The sequence below is a fragment of the Heterodontus francisci genome, chromosome 3 (assembly GCF_036365525.1).
Source record: "Heterodontus francisci isolate sHetFra1 chromosome 3, sHetFra1.hap1, whole genome shotgun sequence".
In the NCBI taxonomy this organism is placed as follows: Eukaryota; Metazoa; Chordata; class Chondrichthyes; order Heterodontiformes; family Heterodontidae; genus Heterodontus; species Heterodontus francisci.
Genome location: NC_090373.1, coordinates 210442931 through 210458985, shown reverse-complemented (window position 1 = coordinate 210458985; position 16055 = coordinate 210442931). Strand labels below are relative to the sequence as shown.

The following is a 16055-nucleotide window of genomic DNA, read 5'->3' as shown; positions in this document are numbered from 1 at the left end:
GTAACACAGGGTGCTGGGGGAGAGGGGTTACTGAGTGACAGTGTGAGGGAGCTGGATTAACATCAGTAGGAATACAGTCAGTATCACAGGGCGCTGGGGGAGAGGGGTTACTGAGTGACAGTGAGAGGGAGCTGGATTAACATCAGTAGAGATACAGTCAGTAACACAGGGTGCTGGGGGGAGGGATTACTGAGTGACAGTGTGAGGGAGCTGGATTAACATCAGTAGAGATACAGTCAGTAACACAGGGCGCTCGGGGGAGGGGTTACTGAGTGACAGTGAGAGGGAGCTGGATTAACATCAGTAGAGATACAGTCAGTAACACAGGGTGCTGGGGGGAGGGATTACTGAGTGACAGTGTGAGGGAGCTGGATTAACATCAGTAGAGATACAGTCAGTAACACAGGGCGCTCGGGGGAGGGATTACTGAGTGACAGTGTGAGGGAGCTGGATTAACATCAGTAGAGATACAGTCAGTAACTCAGGGCGCTCGGGGGAGGGGATACTGAGTGACAGTGTGAGGGAGCTGGATTAACATCAGTAGAGATACAGTCAGTAACACAGGGCACTGGGGGAGAGGGGTTACTGAGTGACAGTGTGAGGGAGCTGTATTAACATCAGTAGAGATACGGTCAGTAACACAGGGCACTGGGGGAGAGGGGTTACTGAGTGACAGTGTGAGGGAGCTGTATTAACATCAGTAGAGATACGGTCAGTAACACAGGGTGCTCGGGGGAGGGGGGTTACTGAGTGACAGTGTGAGAGAGCTGGATTAACATCAGTGGAGATACAGTCAGTAACACAGGGTGCTGGGGGAGAGGGGTTACTGAGTGACAGTGTGAGGGACTTTCATTAATAGATACATCTAAGTGATTCAATTGTGAAGCATCCCAGAAAGTGATAATCACTATTGATTATTGGTGTAGTGGATATAAGAGGGAGATTAGAGGGAGTTTTGAAAGTTGGTTATTGTGAAGCTGCCCTCTTGACTGACACCCCTGGATCGGTTTGTTTTGGTTTAATTGAAGAGTTGTGTAAATGGGCTGGGATGGTGCGCTCTGGTTTATTGGGTCCTCCAGCAATGCTTGTCCCAGTCAACTTACCATAATGTTGCTGTGATGTAATTTCCAGGCATCTGCTTACCTACAAGTAAACGAGCAAGAGGAAGCCAAGAGGACCGCCTGTCAAAGCTGCACTCTGAGTCATGGGTTCAACACAGGCAGCCCTCAACCCAGGGCCTGCTCTGTGTCAAAGGTCAGCAGCCTCTCCTACCCTGTGCCATGCAAAACAAGCTCCAACCACACCTTCAGCAGTGTGAAGAGGAGAGGGAGAAGGGAAAAGCTGAAGGACACAAGCAGCGAGGTCACATGGAAGGTCACAATACCCTGTCTGGATGCTGGTGGGACACCAGTCAGACAGAGTAACTGTTGGCACAACACTTGGCCCCTTAAAACCAAGACAAGGGCCCTCAGATCTCCAAGTCGGTACCTCGGGAATTGTTCAGACTATGTTAAGAACCTGTTGGCTGAGGACAGGGATGAGGAACCTGTCCTTGGAAGCTGCAGGACCAGGGGCAATCTCAAGTGGTCAGGCACTGGTCTGACATGGACAGCTCCCATCCCTGGGTACCGCACTCCAGACTCAACATTTATTCCTGACTATCCCCAGCACCTGGATCTGAAAGGTAACCATGGTGAAGCAAAATGCCAGTATGATTGTTCCTCACTCAAGGTCACTAAGGCCCACAGTTCAATAGGAGGTACCCGCCGTTTGGGAAAAATGGCTCCTGGCCAACCTGCCGCATTACATCAGGAGCCGAGGCATGAAGGGGAAAAGGGAGAGCTCGGACAGCAAAACTGCAAATCTAAGCTGCTATACCAACCCTCTGATATGGACCCTGACCACCTGAAGAAGCAGGCATTGGTTTTGACCGGAGATGATAGACTGCAGTGCAGCTCCTTGACTGAGTCTACAGACTTCACTCTTAACAGGCTTTCTGGAATCAGTGCTCTTCACAAGCAAATCGACAATGGGTGGGACAAGCTGACAGACCAATTAAATTCACCAGGTGCTGAGAATGGTTTAGCAGAAGAGGGAGAGCTGGAGGAACCTGGTGGCTGCTGCAGTGCCTCATCTTCCGAGACCAATCTACCCAGCAGTGAGACTCCAGGTCAGTTAGAAAGACCCAGCAGTGAGACTCCAGGCCAGTCAGGAAGACCCAGCAGTGAGACTCCAGGCCAGTCAGGAAGACCCAGCAGTGAGACTCCAGGCCAGTCAGGAAGACCCAGCAGTGAGACTCCAGGCCAGTCAGGAAGACCCAGCAGTGAGACTCCAGGCCAGTCAGGAAGACCCAGCAGTGAGACTCCAGGCCAGTCAGGAAGACCCAGCAGTGAGACTCCAGGCCAGTCAGGAAGACCCAGCAGTGAGACTCCAGGCCAGTCAGGAAGACCCAGCAGTGAGACTCCAGGCCAGTCAGGAAGACCCAGCAGTGAGACTCCAGGCCAGTCAGGAAGACCCAGCAGTGAGACTCCAGGCCAGTCAGGAAGACCCAGCAGTGAGACTCCAGGCCAGTCAGGAAGACCCAGCAGTGAGACTCCAGGCCAGTCAGGAAGACCCAGCAGTGAGACTCCAGGCCAGTCAGGAAGACCCAGCAGTGAGACTCCAGGCCAGTCAGGAAGACCCAGCAGTGAGACTCCAGGCCAGTCAGGAAGACCCAGCAGTGAGACTCCAGGCCAGTTAGAAAGACCCAGCAGTGAGACTCCAGGCCAGTCAGGAAGACCCAGCAATGACACTCCAGGCCAGTTAGAAAGACCCAGCAATGACACTCCAGGCCAGTTAGAAAGACCCAGCAATGACACTCCAGGCCAGTTAGAAAGACCCAGCAATGAGACTCCAGGCCAGTCAGGAAGACCCAGCAGTGAGACTCCAGGTCAGTCAGGAAGACCCAGCAATGACACTCCAGGCCAGTTAGAAAGACCCAGCAGTTCTGACTCACTTCAGGAGATCAGCGATGATCTGTTTGAGTCCCAAGTGTATAAGTGTCGAGATAGGCTCGATCCGCCCATCGCACAGACCCACCACCTCAGCCAGAGGGAAACCAGTTGCTGCACAGTCGATGATCACATGGGATGTGAAGTTCCCAGCCAGTGGTCCCAACTGAGATGCAGACGGCCTCTGTTGGCCTTCAATGGGACAGGTTGTCCGGCTCGGAGAGGAGAAGCAAGTCTTCAGGAGACGTCGACAGAAATGTCTGATGACCTGGAAGTGTGGCAGTCTGCATGTGAGGACTCAGCTGATTCTAATGTATCCTTGATGATGTTTCACCCAGATCATGAACAGTTTGAAGAAGATGAACAGGAGCTGGAAGAGATCTGGAATAAAAGTGTCTGCTCCAATATTATGGACACGAATTACAAAAAGCAACTTGCCAAGCCCTCGACCGAGATTCAGGATTTCAACCCAATGAAAACAGCAAGGAAGCTGTACACTACATCAGCTCCAAATCTCTTTGTGCCCACTGAGCTCAGGTTACATTCAACAAGCTCCCAAGCCAAGCAGGACTTGAAGGACAAGGGTACCAGCGGCAGAGAGATGGCGGGTCAGAATCCCAATGCCACCAGGAGGTCCTGGGCCCCTGACACACATCACGCACAGACCAGCCAAATGGCCTCACTCTACAATGAAACCACATCAGTGATGGCCATGACACCCAGTGTTACAGAAGAGAAATATGTCTACAGGTATGGAGAGGAAGAGGAGACCAGCAGTCAGAAGGTACCCAGTTTTCTTGGGGATAAGAGAGTAGTTTGGGGGCTTTAGTAATAAAACTCAGGAATGTCAAAGTGTACCAGGTACTGATATACTCCTAAACTTGGAATAATTAATTCACTCGGTACGGGGGACTCCCAGTCCCAGTCACTGGGTATCGGGGGACTCCCAGTCCCAGTCACTGGGTATCGGGGGACTCCCAGTCCCAGTCACTGGGTATCGGGGGACTCCCAGTCCCAGTCACTGGGTATCGGGGGACTCCCAGTCCCAGTCACTGGGTATCGGGGGACTCCCAGTCCCAGTCACTGGGTATCGGGGGACTCCCAGTCCCAGTCACTGGGTATCGGGGGACTCCCAGTCCCAGTCACCTGTTTACCTTGGACAGCTGTGTATCTAATAGAAATCTTAGAAATCTACAGCATGGATGGTGCCCATTCAGTCCATCGTGTCTGCCTAATTTTATACACTTCAATTCGGTTTCCCCTCAGCCCCCTCTGTTCCAGGGTAAACCGCCCAAGCCTGTCCAATCTTTCCTAAAATTTTCCAGTCCAGGCAACATCCTTGTTAATCTCCTCTGTACTCTTTCCAGTCCAATCACATCTTTCCTGACTGGAACTGTACACAGTGCTCCAGCTGTGTCTGAATCAGTGTTTTATACAGTTCCAGCATAACTTCCCTGCTCTTATATTCCATGCCTCAATTAATAAAGGCAAGTATCCCATATGCCTTTTTAACCACTTTATCTACCTGTCCAGCCACCTTCAGGAATTTGTGGACAGACACTCCAAGGTCCGTCTGTTCCTCTATACTTCTCAGTATTTTACCAGTTATTGTGTATTCCCTTGTCTTGTTAGCCTTCCCCAAATGCATTACCTCACACTTCTCTGGATTGAACTCCATTTGCCACTGTCCTGCCCACCTTGATATCTTCCTGCAGTCAGCAGCTTTCTTCCACATTATCAACCACACGGCCAATTTTTATACTATCTGCAAACTTCTTAATTATACTCCCTACATTCAACTCTAAGTCATTGATTTATACCACCAAAAGCAAAGGACCCAGTACTGAGCCCTGCGGAACCTCACTGGAAACAGCTTCTAGTCACAAAAATACCCATCAGCCTTTGTGTCCTGTGTGAGAAGATTTTGGATCCAACTTCCCACTTTGTTTTGGATCCCACGAGCTTTAACTTTTGTGACCAGTCTGCCAGGTGGGACTTTATCAAAAGCATTGCTAAAATCCGTGTAGACTACATCAAATGCACTACCCTCATCAACCCTCCTTGTTACCTCCTCAAAAAATTTAATCGTGTTAGTCAGACATGACTTTCCCTTAACAAATCCATGCTGACTATCTTTGATTAATTGTGTCTTTCTAAAGGAAGGTTTATCCTCTCCATCAAAATTTTTTCCAATAATTTTCACACCTCCTCTCAGATGCTTCCTTTATTTCTACAGCTACTCCAGTCTTTTCCTCATTACCTGGGACCTTCGCACAGGAATTCAGTCTCATTAATCTTCAGTAAAATAAAACCCCAATTTGTCTTTCTCAGATCCAAAGTGGGTGACCTCCCACTTTCTCACATTGAACTCTCACATCTGTCAATCTCAACTTCCTGCTCTCATCACACAACTTCCTGTGCCTCCCAATTTAGCAAATTTGGACTGACTGCTCTTTGTTGCTTCATCCAAATCATCAAAACCGATTTATCTCTGAATTGGAATATACCCAGTGACAGCATCCATGAGCTCTCTGAGATAGAGAACTTCAAAGGTTTACAACCCTCTGAGTTAAGAAATTTCTCCTCAGTTAATATATATGGTAAGGAGATGAATCTCCAGGGTACCACTAGTCACATCCTGTCAATCAGAGAACAAACACTTTCTCCCTCTTCTCTGTCTCCAACCTCCCAACCAATTAGCAACTCATGTTGCAAGGTTACCTCCAATTCTGTGCACTCCCACATTTGCCAATAATCTTTTGTGTGCAGCCTTCTGAAAGTCAAAGCCAGCAGCATTCTTAGACAGTCCTCCATCTACCTTATTAATGATCTCAGCAAGAAATATATAACAATGAATAGTCAGCATGGATTTCAAAAGGGAAAATCTTGCTTGACCAACCTTATTGAGGGGAGAGAGAGTAGACAAGGGTAATTCAGCAGATGTAATTGACCTGGATTTTCAAAAGGCCTTCGATAAGGTTCCCCATGATAGATTAACTAATAAGATCGGAGTCAGGGGAAGCAGCAAGTGGGAGTAAAGGGTAGTTATTCAGAATGGCAGAAGGTGGTGCTGCACAAGGCTCTGTGTTCACAATTTACACGAACAATTTGGACTTTGGAATCAAAAACACAATTTCTAAATTTGCAGGATAGTCAATACTGAGCAGGGCTGCAACAAATTACAGGAGGACATTAATAAACTTACGGAATGGATAAATAATTGGCAAATGAAGTACAACACAGATAAATGTGGGGTGGTACATTTTGGTAGGAAGAATAGGGAGCTCACTTATTACTTGGAAGGTGTGATTCTAGGTGGGACAGAAGAACAAAGGAATCTCGGAGTACAATTACACCAATCAGTAAAAGTTACACCACAGGTTTAGCAAGGCCCTAAAAAAGCAAACCAAGCACTCGGCTTTATTTCAAGAGGGATTGAATTGAAAAGTAGGGAGGTTATTCTAAACCTGTATTGAACCTTGGTTAGATCACACCGAGATTGGAGTTCTGGTCACCATATTATACAAACTGATAGAAGCACTGGAGAAGGTGGAGAGAAGATTTAGAGGGATGAGACCAGAAATATGTGGGTATATAAATCAGGAAAGGATGGACAGGCTGGGTGTCTTTTCTCTTGAAAGTGGGCTGAGGGGTGATCTAATAGGTCTTTAAAATGATGAAAGGTTCTGATAGAGTAGATACAGAGAGAATGTTTCCACTTATGGGGAACAGCATAATCAGAGGCTGTCCGTATAAAATAGTCACCAAGAAATCCAATCGGAAATCCAGAAAAAACTTCTTTACCCAGAGACTGCTAAGAATGTGGAGTGGTTGAGGCAAATAGTACAGATACATTTAAGGGGAAGTTAGATAATTACATTTAGAAGTTAGAGAGAAGGGAATGGAGGGTTATGCTGATAGAGTTAGATGAGGAAAGATGTGAGGAGGCTCAAGTGGAACAAAGAACAAAGAACAGTACAGCACAGGAACAGGCCATTCGGCCCTCCAAGCCTGCGCCGATCTTGATGCCTGTCTAAACTAAAACCTTCTGCACTTCCGGGGCCCATATCCCTCTATTCCCATCCTATTCATGTATTTGTCAAGATGCCTCTTAAACGTCGCTATCGTACCTGCTTCCACCACCTCCCCCAGCCAACTGTGCAACAGCCCCAACAAACAAATTTCTCTGCAGCACCTGTGGAAGAGCCTGTCACTCCAGAATTGGCCTTTATAGCCACTCCAGGCGCTGCTGCACAAACCACTGACCACCTCCAGGCGCGTATCCATTGTCTCTCGAGATAAGGAGGCCCAAAAGAAAAAGAAAGAAATCCCTCTATTCCCATCCTATTCATGTATTTGTCAAGATGCCTCTTAAACGTCGCTATCGTACCTGCTTCCACCACCTCCCCCAGCAGCAAGTTCCAGGCACTCATCATCCTCTGTGTAAAAAACTTGCCTCTCACATCCCCTCTAATCTTTGCCCCTCTCACCTTAAACCTATGTCCCCTAGTAACTGACTCTTCCACCCTGGGAAAAAGCTTCTGACTATCCACTCTGTCCATGCCGCTCATAACTTTGTAAACCTCTATCATGTCGCCCCTCCACCTCTGTCGTTCCAGTGAAAACAATCTGAGTTTATCCAACCTCTCCTCGTAGCTAATGCCCTCCAGACCAGGCAACATCCTGGTAAACCTCCTCTATACCCTCTCCAAAGCCTCCACGTCCTTCTGGTAGTGTGGCGACCAGAATTGCACACAATATTCTAAGTGTGGCCTAACTAAAGTTCTGTACAGCTGCAGCATGACTTGCCAATTTTTATACGCTATGCCCCGACCGATGAAGGCAAGCATGCCGTATGCCTTCTTGACTACCTTATCTGCGTTGCCACTTTCAGTGACCTGTGGACCTGTACGCCCAGATCTCTCTGCCTGTCAATACTCCTAAGGGTTCTGCCATTTACTGTATACTTCCCACCTGCATTAGACTTTCCAAAATGCATTACCTCACATTTGTCTGGATTAAACTCCATCTGCCATTTCTCCGCCCAAGTCTCCAACCGATCTATATCCTGCTGTATCCTCTGACAATCCTCATCACTATCCGCAACTCCACCAACCTTTATGTCGTCCGCAAACTTACTAATCAGACCAACTACATTTTCCTCCAAATCATTTATATATACTACAAACAGCAAAGGTCCCAGCACTGATCCCTGCGGAACACCACTAGTCACATCCCTCCATTCAGAAAAACACCCATCCACTGATACCCTGTGTTCTATGACTGAGCCAGTTCTGTATCCATCTTGCCAGCTCCCCTCTGATCCCATGTGACTTCACCTTTTGTACCAGTCTGCCATGAGGGACCTTGTCAAAGGCTTTACTAAAGTCCATATAGATAACATCCACTGCCCTTCCTTCATCAATCATCTTCGTCACTTCCTCAAAAAACTCAATCAAATTAGAGAGACACGAAATAAAAACAAGAAATGCTGGAATCACTCAGCATTCGCTTCCGAAGAAGGGTCACTGACCCGAAACGTTAACTCTGCTTCTCTTTCCACAGATGCTGCCAGACCTGCTGAGTGATTCCAGCATTTCTTGTTTTTATTTCAGATTTCCAGCATCTGCAGTATTTTGCTTTTTTAGTGAGACACGACCTCCCCTTCACAAAACCATGCTGTCTCTCACTAATAAGTTTGTTTGTTTCCAAATGGGAGTAAATCCTGTCCCAAAGAATCCTCTCCAATAATTTCCCTGCCACTGACATAAGCCTCACTGGCCTGTAATTTCCTGGATTATCCTTGCTACCCTTCTTAAACAAAGGCACAACATTGGCTATTCTCCAGTCCTCTGGGACCTCACCTGTAGCCAATGAGGATGCAAAGATTTATGTCAAGGCCCCAGCAATTTCCTCCCTTGCCTCCCTCAGTATTCAGGCCCTGGGGACTTATCTACCTTAATGCTTTGCAAGACACCCAACACCTCCTCCTTTTTGATATCGACATGACCCAGACTATCTACACTCCCCACCATCCACCAAGTCCTTCTCTTTGGTGAATACTGATGCAAAGTACTCATTTAGTACCTCGCCCATTTCCTCTGGCTCCACGCATAGATTCCCTCCTCTGTCCTTGAGTGGGCCAACCCTTTCCCTGGCTACCCTCTTGCTCTTTATATACGTATAAAAAGCCTTGGGATTCTCCTTAATCCTGTTTGCCAATGACTTTTCATGACCCCTTTTAGCCATCCTGACTCCTTGCTTAAGTTCCTTCCGACTTTCTTTATATTCAAGGGCTTTGTCTGTTCCCAACCTTCCAGCCCTTACGTATGCTTCCTTTTTCTTTTTGACTAGGCTCACAACATCCCTCCTTATTCAAGGTTCCCGAAACTTGCCAAACTTATCCTTCTTCCTCACAGGAACATGCTGGTCCTGGATCCTAATCAACTGACATTTGAAAGACTCCCACATGTCAGATGTTGATTTATCCTCAAACAGCCGCCCCCAATCTAAATTCTTCAGTTCCTACCTAATATTGTTATAATTAGCCTTCCCCCAATTTAGCACCTTCTCCCGAGGACTACTCTTATCCTTATCCACAAGTACTTAGAACTTATGGAAGTATGGTCACTGCTCCCGAAATGCACCCCTACTGAAACTTCGATTACCTGGCCGGGCTCATTCCCCAATACCAGGTCCAGTACGGCCCCTTCCCTAGTTGGACTATCTATATATTGTTTCAAGAAGCCCTCCTGGATGCTCCTTACAAATTCTGCCCCACCCAAGCCCCTAGCACTGAGTGAGTCCCAGTCAATATAGGGGAAGTTAAAATCAACCACAACAACCCTGTTACCTTTACATCTTTCCAAAATCTGTCTAGATATCTGCTCCTCTACCTCCCGCTGGCTGTTGGGAGGCCTGTAGTAAACCCCCAACATCGTGACTGCACCCTTCCTATTCCTGAGCTCCACCCATATTGCCTCGCTACATGAGCCCGCTGAGGTATCCTCCCACAGTACAGCTGTGATATTCTCCTTTACCAGTAATGCAACTCCCCCACCCCTTTTACATTCCCCTCTATCCCACCTGAAGCTTCTAAATCCCGGAACGTTTCGCTGCCAATTCTGTCCTTCCCACAACCAAGTCTCTGTAATAGCAACAACATCATAGTTCCAAGTATTAATCCAGGCTCTAAGTTCATCTGCCTTACCTGTTATACTTCTCGCATTGAAACAGATGCACTTCAGACCACCAGTCCCACTGTGCTCAGCAACATCTCCCTGCCTGCTCTTCCTCTTAGTCTTACTGGCTTTATTCACTAGTTCCCCCTCAGTTATTTCACCTGCTGACCTGCTCTGGTTCCCACCCCCACCACACTAGTTTAAACCCTCCCAAGTGACGCTAGCAAACCTCGTAGCCAGGATATTTGAGCCCCTCCAGTTTAGATGCAACCCGTCCTTCTTGAACAGGTCCCACCTGTCCCGGAAGAGATCTCAATGATCCAGATATCTGAAACCCTCCCTCCTACACCAGCTGTTTAGCCACGTGTTTAGCTGAACTATCTTCCTATTTTTAGCCGCACTGGGAGTAATCCCGAGATTACAACCTACACAGATCCATGCTGATTCCCTTCGATCAGGTCATACTTGTCCCTGATGGCAGACTCGAGTAACTTCCCCATAACTGGCATTAAGCTAATTTCAGATTTCCAGCATCTGCAGTATTTTGCTTTTAATTTAATTAAGCCAATGGGGTTGTAGTTACCTGATTTCTCCCTTCTTGAATAATGGTCCAACATTTGCAATTTAGCAATCAAAGGCAGACACAGGATGAGAGGGAAAGAGATATCCAGGACCAGAGGGCAAGGGTGGCCCCGGTCCAGAGGGCAAGGGTGGCCCCGGGTCCAGAGGGCAAGGGTGGCCCCGGGTCCAGAGGGCAAGGGTGGCCCCGGGTCCAGAGGGCAAGGGTGGCCCCGGGTCCAGAGGGCAAGGGTGGCCCCAGGTCCAGAGGGCAAGTGCCACGCAGAGAGAATTAGGTGTGCTCGTACACGGAATGCAGAAAGTTAGCATGCAGGTACAGAAAGCAATTAGGAAGGAAAATGGGATGTTGGCCTTTATTGCAAGGGGATTGGAGTACAGGAATAAAGAAGTCTTGCTATAATTGGACAGGGCTTTGGTGAGACCACATCTGGATACTGTGTGCAGTTTTAAGAATGAGGGGCAATGTCATTGAAACATATGAGATTCTGAAGGGACTAAATAAGGTAGACAGTGAGAGATTGTTTCTGCTGGTTGGGGAATCTAGAACACAGGGGGCACAGCTTCAGGATAAGGGGACAATCATTTAGGACTGAGATGAGGAGAAATTACTTCACTCAAAGTGTTGTGAATCTTTGGAATTCTCTACCCCAGAGGGTTGTGGATGCTCCAACATTGAATATATTTAAGGCGGAGATAGACAGATTTTTGGCCTCAGGGATATGGCGAGCAGGCAGGAAAGTGTAGCTGAAGCCCAAGATCAGCCATGATCGTATTAAATGGCAGAGCAAGCTCAACGGGCCATATGGTCTACTCCTACTCCTATTTCTTGCATTCGTGTATTCTGTAGTGCATCTTGTAGATGGTACACACTGCTGCCACTGTGCGTCGGTGGTGGAGGGAGTGAATGTTTGTGGAGTGGGTGCCAATCAAGCGGGCTGCTTTGTCCTGGATGGTGTCGAGCTTCTTGAGTGTTGTTGGAGCTGCACCCATCCAGGCAAGTGGAGAGTATTCCATCACACTCCTGACTTGTGCCTTGTAGATGGTGGACAGTCTTTGGGGAGTCAGGAGGTGAGGTACCTGCCACAGAATGGTGTTGAGAGCAATTTGAACAAATATATTAAGAACATGTCACATGAAAGTGAGCAGCACAGTGGCGCAGTGGTTTGCACTGCAGCCTCACAGCTCCAGTGACCTGGGTACTGCCTGTGTGGAGTTTGCAAGTTCTCCCTGTGACCGCGTGGGTTTCCGCCGGATGCTCCGGTTTCCTCCCACAGCCAAAGAGTTGCAGGTTGACAGGAAAATTGGCCATTGTAAATTGCCCCTAGTGTAGGTAGGTGGTAGGAGAACGGTAGGGATGTGGTAGGAAATATGGGATTAATGTAGGATTGGTATAAATGGGTGGTTGTTGGTCGGCACAGACTCAGTGGGCTGAAGGGCCTGTTTCAGTGCTGTATCTCTCTATGACTCTAAGTGTAATTTTATCGATGAGAAGCAAATTGCAAGGGGCCATAGAGAGTGTAGTACCACTGAAACTTTCCCTCAGCAAGATCAGTGCCTTGGAAATATGAGACAGGCCTACCAGGGTGCATAGAAAATCAGTGTCAGCACAGATTTGTGAAAGAGTTTTTCAAGATGTAACTGGCAGGGTAGATAAGGGGGAACCAGTAGATGTAGTGTATTTGGATTTTCACAAAGCATTCAATAAGGTGCCACATAAGAGGTTATTACACAAAATTACAGATCATGGGATTGGGGATCATATATTAGCATGGATTGAGGATTGGTTAATGGACAGAAAACAGTATGAATAAACGGGCCATTTTCGGATTGGCAGGGTCAGGTACCGCAAGGATCAATACTAGGGCCTCAACTATTTACAATTTATATTCATGACTTAGATGAGGGGACTGATTGTAATGTATCAATGTTTGCTGATGATACAAAGTTAGGTGGGAAAGTAAGCGGTGAGGACGACAGAAAGATCTAAGATAGGTTTGCAGTGCATGTGTGTAAATGCACAAAGTGTGGTAAATAAAGCTGGTGAGCTGCAGGTATAAATAGCCACATGGGAATATACGACCATATGAATTAGGAGCAGAAGTAGGCCATTCAGCCCATCGAGCCTGCTCCACCATTCAATAAGATCATGGCTGATCTGTTTGTGTCTCGAATTCCACACTCCCATCTACCCCCGATAACCTTTGATTCCCTTACCTAACAAGAATCTATCTACCTCCGCCTTAAAATTATTCAATGACCTCGCCTCCACCACCTTCTGAGGCAGAGAGTTCCAAAGTTGCACAACCCTGAGAGAAAAAATTTCTCTTCATCTCCATCCTAAAAGGGTGACCCCTAATTTTAAAACAGTGCCCCCTAGTTCTGGACTCACCCACAAGAGGAAACATCCTTTTCACATCCACCTTGTCAAGACCATTCAGGATCTTATAAACTTCAATCAAGTCTCCTCTCAGTCTTCTAAACTCCAGTGAAAACAAGCCCAGTCTGTCCAACCTTTCCTCATAAGACAAACCAAGGATATTACGGGAAGCGAGGGAAGAGATTGCCGCGCCTTTGGCGATGATCTTTGCGTCCTCACTGTCCACTGGAGTAGTACCAGATGATTGGAGGGTGGCAAATGTTATTCCCTTATTCAAGAAAGGGAATTGGGATAACCCTGGGAATTATAGACCAGTCAGTCTTACGTCGGTAGTGGGCAAATTATTGGAGAGGATTCTGAGACAGGATTTATGATTATTTGGAAATTCATAGTTTGATTAGAGACAGTCAGCATGGCTTTGTGAGGGACAGGTCATGCCTCAAGCCTTATAAATTCTTTGAAGATGTGACAAAACATGTTGATGAAGGAAGAGCAGTGGATGTGGTGTATATGGATTTTAGCAAGGCGTTTGATAAGGTTCCCCATGGTAGGCTCATTCAGAAAGTAAGGAGGCATGGGATACAGGGGAAGTTGGCTGTCTGGATACAGAATTGGCTGGCCCATAGAAGACAAAGGGTGGTAGTAGATGGAAAGTATTCAGCCTGGAGCTCGGTGACCAGTGGTGTTCCACAGGGATCTGTTCTGGGACCTCTGCTCTTTGTGATTTTTATAAATGACTTGGATGAGGAAGTGGAAGGCTGGGTTAGCAAGTTTGCTGATGACACGAAGGTTGCTGGAGTTGTGGATAGTGTGGAAGGCTGTTGTAGGTTGCAACGGGACATTGACAGGATGCAGAGCTGGGCTGAGAAGTGGCAGATGGAGTTCAACCTGGAAAAGTGTGAAGTGATTCATTTTGGAAGGTGGAATTTGAATGCAGAATACAGGCTTAAAGACAGGATTCTTGGTAGTGTGGAGGAACAGAGGGATCTTGGGGTCCATGTCCATAGATCGCTCAAAGTTGCCGCCCAAGTTGATAGGATTGTTAAGAAGGCGTATGGTGTGTTGGCTTTCATTAACAGGGGGATTGAGTTTACGAGCCGCGAGGTTATGCTGCAGCTCTATAAAGCTCTGGTTAGACCACGCTTGGAATATTGTGTTCAGTTCTGGTCGCCTCATTATAGGAAGGATGTGGAAGCTTTAGAGAGGGTGCAGAGGAGATTTACCAGGATGCTGCCTGGACTGGAGGGCATGTCCTACGAAGAAAGTTTGAGGGAGCTAGGGCTTTTCTCATTGGAGCATAGAAGGATGAGAGGTGACTTAATAGAGGGGTACAAGATGATGAGAGGCATAGATAGAGTGGATAGCCAGACACTTTTTCCCAGGGCGGAAAGGGCTATCACCAGGGGGCATAATTTTAAGGTGATTGGAGGAAGGTTTCGGGGAGATGTCAGAGGTATGTTCTTTACACAGAGAGTGGTGGGTGCGTGGAATGCGCTGCCAGTGGTGGTAGTAGAAGCAGATACATTAGGGACATTTAAGCGACTCTTGGATAGGTACATGGATGATAGTAGAATGAAGGGTAGGTAGTTTGTTTGATCTTAGAGTAGGTTAAAGGGTCGGCACAACATCGTGGGCCGAAGGGCCTGTACTGTGCTGTACTGTTCTATGTTCTATGTTCTAACCCACTCATTCCAGGTATCAATCTAGTAAACCTCCTCTAAACTGCCTTCAACGCATTTACATCCTTCCTTAAATAAGGAGACAAAAAATGCACAAAGTATTCGAGATGCGGTCTCACCAATGTCCTGTATAACTGAAGCATAACATCCTTACTTTTATTTTCAATTCCTCTTGTAATAAAGGATAGCATTCCATTAGCCTTCTTTAATACTTGTTGTACCTGAATACTAACTTTTTGTGACTCATGCACTAGAACACTGAGATCCCTCGGAATTCTGCAGTCGTTCTCCATTTAAGTAACATTCTGCTTTTTTATTCTTCCTGCCAAAGTGAACACCTTCACATTTTCCCACATTATACTCCATTTGCCAGATTTTTGCCCACTCACTCAGCCTATCTATATCGATCTGCAACCTCCTTATGTCATCTTCACAACATACTTTCCTACCTACCTTTGTGTCATCTGCAAATTTAGCGACCACGCCATCACTCCCCTCATCTAAGTCATTGAGATAAATTGTAAAAAGTTGAGGCCCCAGCACAGACCCCTGTGGGACTCCACCCGTCACATCCTGCCAATCAGAAAAGGACCCATTTATGCATGCTCTCTGCCAGCCAGCCAATCTTCTATCCACTGATATGTTACCCTCTACACCACAAGCTCCTACTTTGCACAATAACCTTTTATGTGGCACCTTGTCAAATGCCTTCAGGAAATCCAAGTACTGTACGTCAATGGGCTCCCCTTTATCCACAGCGCATGTTACTCCTTCAAAGAGCTCCAATAAATTGGTTAAACATGATTTCCCTTTCACAAAACTATGCTGACTATTCCCAATTACTTTGAGTTTTTTTAAGTGCCCAGCTATAGCCTCCTTAATGATCGATTCTATCACCTTCCCCAAGACAGACATCAAGCTAACTGGCCTATAGTTACCTGTTTTCTGTCTCCCCCACTTCTTGAATAGAAGGGTTATATTTGCTACTTTCCAGTCTGATGGAACCTTTCCAGAATCTAGAGAATTTTGAAAAATTAACACCATCACATCTACTACCTCATTAGCCACCTCTTAATACCCTAGAATGAAGCCCATCAGGACCCGGGTACTTGTCAGCCCGCAGCTCTATCAGTTTGCTCAGTACCGCTTCCCTGGTGATTGTAATTTCACCAAGTTCCTCTCTTCCTTCCACCTCCTGATTTACAGCTATTACTGGAATGTTTTTTGTATCCTCTATAGTGAAGCAAAA

The 16055-nt window shown here is 46.9% G+C and overlaps 1 protein-coding gene across 1 annotated transcript in view; it reads left to right on the top strand.

Annotated features, from left to right (window-relative positions):
• Positions 1-3123: 3123 nt before the first annotated feature.
• LOC137367182 (spectrin beta chain, non-erythrocytic 1-like) overlaps positions 3124-16055 on the top strand; it is a 53780-nt gene continuing 40848 nt past the window's right edge. The window contains exon 1 of the mRNA XM_068028618.1: positions 3124-3774. Within this exon, the coding sequence (XP_067884719.1) occupies positions 3124-3774 (651 nt within the window). The remainder of the gene's footprint in view (positions 3775-16055) is intronic.